General features: G+C 40.5%; 1 gene segment (V, D, J or C); it reads left to right on the plus strand.

The window, feature by feature from the left end:
• The first annotated feature begins 263 nt into the window (after positions 1–263).
• Positions 264–815, plus strand: LOC127217545 (T cell receptor alpha variable 9-2-like). The segment is given in 2 exon segments: positions 264–321; positions 445–815. Coding segments are annotated over 2 exon segments (429 nt in total).
• Positions 816–5,790: the final 4,975 nt, after the last annotated feature.

Below are 5,790 nucleotides of genomic sequence, written 5' to 3' on the forward strand. Positions count from 1 at the left end.
AAAGACATCCTGTCTCGACAAGCACACCCCCCCAAAAGAAAAAGAAATTGGCATTCACTTAAAACAGAGAGAGTTTGACCTTTGAAGTAGCAGTGGCCCTCAACCAAATGCATTATTTCCTTGTCTTGTAGCAAATATTGCCACATGTAACTGTTCACTCTCTGACCACCAGGGGGCGTAGTGCCCTAACACTATGGTATTTCCTGTGTGAATTTAAGACTCATTCTGTTTTCAACATGCTAAGCATCTAGAACATTGTATAGATGCCACTAAAGATGGACTCTTCTCCAGGCCTCGTGACTGCGATACTCCTCATACTTGGTAAGTAAAGTGATTTAAACTTTATACATTTTTATATCAACAAAGTCTTGAGTACTAAGTTTATCCAAAAGCTTCTTTGTCTTTAAGGTGACATACATATCTCTTTTCTTTTCTTTTCTCCAGCAAGGACCCATGGAGACTCAGTGATGCAGACATACGGTAAATTGACTCTCTCAGAAAAGGACTTTCTTACTATATACTGCAACTATTCAGCCTCGGGCTACCCAACCCTGTTCTGGTACGTGCAGTATCCCGGAGAAGGTCCACAGCTCCTCTTCAGAGTCTCAAAGGCCGATGAGACAGGAAGCAGCAGAGGTTTTGAAGCTACATATGACAAAGGATCCACTTCCTTCCACTTGCAGAAAGCCTCGGTCCAGGAGTCAGACTCGGCTGTGTACTACTGTGCTCTGAGTGACACAGTGGCAGAAACCACAAGGGGGGCCGAACACAAACTCAGCACCAGGGGCCTGGCTGCTGAGCTCCTGCCTCTGTGATTGTTTTGGTTCCTGTGCTGTGTGCCTCTCCATTTCACTTGGCACAAAGTCAAACAAACAGCCACAGCTGAAGAACAAGAAGCAGAGTCTTCCATCCTCTGCTCTTGATTGGGAGGGACCAAAGCACAATCTGACAGAAACCTGTCTCTTATGGATCCTGAGATCCCCCAGTAAAGCCCTGTGACTAACAAGTTGTCTGCTTCTCTTAGAAGTCTGTCCTCCACATCTTCTTCCACAGCTTTATGGTAGAGCTTGCTGTATAGCAAATTTCAAGAAATGGGGCATGCCCACAAACGGCTTTTGCATAATGTTTTCTGAAAGATGGAGAGGTGACAGGACAGCTCAGTGTCCCCATACCTAGTATACCTATAGAGAAGGAAGAGGGACAAAGCCAGGCCTGCAGCACAAGCCCAGAGAGGACAGGGACTTCAACTGTGCAGAGAGAGTTTTCCTTTACTATTAGTAAGACCGGGCTAGCGTACTAACACAAGAGTGTGAGAAGCAAGGGTGGAACTTTGGAGACCTCGGGGCACTCACAGGGCAGCTGGCTCTCTAGAGTCTCAGAAGTGGTTTCAGTGCTTGAGGGGAGGGGCAAGCACACACCATATGCCGTCACACAAAATATATGTAGCATAAACGGGATGCGGTCTACACTCTCACACGGTGTTTAAATGGTTTTCTGGTCTTTCTAGAATACAACTCCGAGTTCAGGCTGTGATATCCAATGTTCCACAGGATTTGTGCATGCCTGAACTGTCAACGTGAGCTTTTTGTGGGGCTAGGTCCCAGCTCTCCGTAGCAGCAATGCTGGTTTCTGTTCAGCATTCTGAATTTCTCAGATGGGGTCCAACTCTTTTCCAACAGGAAACACTCTCCACAGAAAACTTCATAAACCAGCTCTGCCAACTTCAAATCTTAGCTCCGGAGTCACTTCTGTGAAGAATCTACAGATTTTGCTGGTCTTCCTATGTAACGTTATATAACCCTTGCATAGTCATAGGCCTCCTGTTATTCTATCATACTCTGCTCCTCTTACTCTATCATAATCCTCCTGTTACACTGACATAGTCCTCTTCTTACTCTGTCATAGTCCTTTTGCTATGAAATTGTGTCTCCCAGAAATCACAGGAGACTTCACTTGGGAGATTTTACTTTAAAAACATACAGTTAAAGGTTGCTGTTGTGGCCAATGGACTAGTAAAACCATCTTCCCATTCTCTCTCTGCTGTGACTACAAGGTTCTTCCCACCCTCACTAGTCATCTGTGCGTGCAGCACTAATTTATTTCACAAGAGTTCTTATTGTTGAATTGCATCATAGGCATCTTGTTCACATGTGTAAACAGAAGTAGTAATTAATGTCCATAAATAAATATATTTCTCATCTTCATGTAAAGGCCAAGCAGACCACCTTTGTAGATGCTAACCTTTTTTATAGCAATTCAGAGTGACTGGCTTGTCTTTCTGCTCACAGCACAGGACATTTTCCAACAGAGCCCCAGCCAATTGTGTTGGACTCAGTATAAAAAAGCCAGACACCACACAAGTCTAACACCTTTCCCCTAGGAATCCTGACTGCAAGGTTTAGTCCTCTGGGTCTCACTCAGCAAGACCGAGCCAGCTCCAGTGTGGCTCCGCCCCTTCTAAGCCCCTCTAATCCATCACCTTGCAGCTTCAACTCAGGATTCATCATCAGTGAGCTAAAATGTCATATCAAAGACACAACCAACAACCTAACTGTAGATGTAAGGTCTCATAGGAAAAACAGAATAATAAAACTCAAGACAATATGTCCTCTCTTAAAAAGAACAACAACAACAACAACAAAACAAAATCAAACAAACACACAAACAAAAAAAAGCAGCATGTTCTAGTGGTCCCTAATGAGAACAAGTTAAATGAAACTGGAGAACTTGAATCAAAAAATAACCATGAAGATGGTAAAGGGATTCATGAATTCCCAAATAAACTCTCTAAAAAGGTAATAGTGAACAGAAATAAAGTCCTGAGTGATCCAAGAAAACTCAAATAAATAACTTAATGAAATAATGTGGACTATTAAGGATATAAAAACTTTATCAATAAGGAACTAGAAATGCTGAATACGAGGGTTCTTTGATAATGGTTAAAGTAATCATATTATTCTGCATTACCTACACTTATATTTGCATATATCATATCTTATATATTCACATATCTACATGTGTTGTATATTTATAATGTATATATATACATATATATTTAAGATACACATATCATAAAAGAACATATATTATCTTAAACATATATAGGAATAAGATAACATCTATCCTAATATGATAATATATAAATCTCAATAAAAGAATATGGTATTGTTCCTTTATATATAAGCACATCCTCATCTTAAGGGAAATTAAGCCATTTTTCTGACAGTAACCCCACAAGAACAATAGACTAACAAAAATAACAGTACTTGGTATGAAGAATCTCCTTTTGAAAGGTTAATTGGTGTTTCAGTCTAAGTGACTCCCAAAATAATATAGATTACTGATGCCTCTCAGGGTTGCCTCTCAGGGTTGAAGCCACTATTGCTAAATACAACCCACACTTAGGACAGAGGACTGAAAAGCTCTTTTCTGTGGTCTATCCTTCATGGTTTCAGAAAATACTATGCAATCTGCCAAGGGACAATGTATAAAATGATAAATTACCTAATCAGCTGTTTCACCTATGAACCATGGAAATTGCTAGTATGGCTAAAATATCCATAAGGGTACAATAAGGAAATTCACAGGTTGCTGGCAACCAATAACTGCCTATTTGACTTAAGGTCCACCATGAGGAAAATCATGCCTGGTACTGGAAACCCGGCATGCTTCCTGGGCTGGTGAGGTCATGGACCATAGAAAATAATTACTGCCACCACTTTGCTATATGAGTGGAATTTCTTACTACATTCCAAATCTTATCCGTTTACTCACAGACAAGTGCAGTTACTGCCCTTCATCAAAGAAACCTCTCTTTCGAGAAAATATAGGTCATCACTGATGTAAGTTAGGCTCTCTGCTCAGCTCAGCTGCAGCAGGTTGCAGCAGCTTGTATCCTCAGCTGCTGCCGCCAAGTGTGGCTCATTGTCACTGTCCCAACACAAGCTCCTTTGAAAGTCCCTCTGGACTTCATGGCTCTCTCTTGTTCGGTCTTTCCTGTCTTCTCACCCAGTTTCTCTGTCTCCGGGTCTGGCTTGCTGTCTGTTTCTATCTTTCTCCCATGTCTTCATTTCTAGATGGCCTTCAGCACTGCACCTTCCACCAATAAAACTCTTGTGCTCAATATATTGCTGGGGTGATCTCTTAGCAGCACTCCTTGGCCTGGCTTCCAAAGGTACATTTCTGTACGTTATTCTAATTATCACCCAAAACAAAACAAAGCAAAAGTACAACTGGACACATGAAGAGAGGATTATGGGTGGGAAGTCCAGCCCTAATACATACATCTACTCCTGTGTCTGTGGCTCCGGGAACATGACTAAAGAGGAAGCATAACAACTGCAAGGGGCAGAATACCAGGATGGCTGCTGTGAAACAGTCTTTCCTAGAAATGGCTGGATAAGCAAGACCAGAACCATGCCAATATCAATAGGCATGTTTCGAAAGAAGGAGGAAAACTTTGAAGTGTCAATCCCAGACATAAAATTATAAACATCAAGTAACTGCTGGGAGAGGAGAATTAGTCTCTCCCAGGGATGAGACGCTTATTGGTTGTCAAATGCAGAAGGGTAGCTCTCAAGCCATACACACATAAGCAACAAACACAAAATTAGCAGGCTGTGTGTGTGTGTGTGTGTATACATATATATATATACATATGCACATATATATGCATACAATCACACACACATTTGTAACAATAATAATAAATGAATGCTATCAATTTGAGAGTTGGGAAATTCAGTGGGGTCTGAGAGAGAATAACTGAGTAAATTGAGGGAAGAAAAGGAGGGTGAAGTGATGTAATTTTATTTCAATTAAGCCCATTTTTTTCATGAATTGAAGTTAGAGATATAAAAGTAAATAAATCGAACAAAAATTCAGTGGATTTATTTACAGGTAATATTTTAAATGTTTATTTTTTAATGCTTCTATTATAAAAGTTGACTGTCAAAAAAAAAACCTTAAAATCTTATAAAGACATTAGAAATGGAGATATTTTTTAACTAACAGGATTAGTGGAAAGCCTCTCCAGTCTAGTGGGTCACACAGGAGGCAGAACATCAGGGCTAAAGTCAAGGAAAATGATGAATATGAAACCTTTGCACAGAATACTCATGAACTTTGCAACATAAAGTGGTTGGAGTAAAAGAATACGTATATTCTCCAGATTATATTCATATCTTATGTATTTGAGTATGTATATATGAATAAATATAAATGTGAATAATTATATGTATACCATTATATAATATCAACCATTGTGAATTGTTGATCTTACACAGACAATATAAATTTAGAATGTTCTCACAGTATTAGAGGTACATTAGTAGGAGCAAATAATCATTAGACACCATTTCTTCATAGTCACTAATGATGGGAGAGGATATAGGTACTCATGCCTACGCTGGTAAAGAAATGACAAAATTAAAGATATGTGTATATATATTTTTTCTTATTTTACATATTGATCCCAGTTCTCTCTCCCTCCCTCTCTACCTGCCATGCCCCTGAAACCCCACCCATCCCATACAGCCTCCCCCACTCCACATGGGGGGGTGATGCCTTCTAGGAGGAATCATCAATATCTGTCAAGTCATTTGGAGTAGAGTCTAGGCCCTGCTTCCTGCCTCTAGGTTAAGGGATTATCCCTCCATGGAGAATGGTCTTTCCTGCATCAGGGATACATCCTGGTTCCACTGTCAGAGGTCACTTAGACTGCCCAGGCCTTCTAACTGAGACCCACATTCAGGGGGTCTGAGTCGGTCCAATGCTGGTTTCCCAGCTGTC

Source organism: Phodopus roborovskii, unplaced genomic scaffold, assembly GCF_943737965.1.
Source record: "Phodopus roborovskii unplaced genomic scaffold, PHOROB, whole genome shotgun sequence".
Classification (NCBI taxonomy): domain Eukaryota; kingdom Metazoa; phylum Chordata; class Mammalia; order Rodentia; family Cricetidae; genus Phodopus; species Phodopus roborovskii.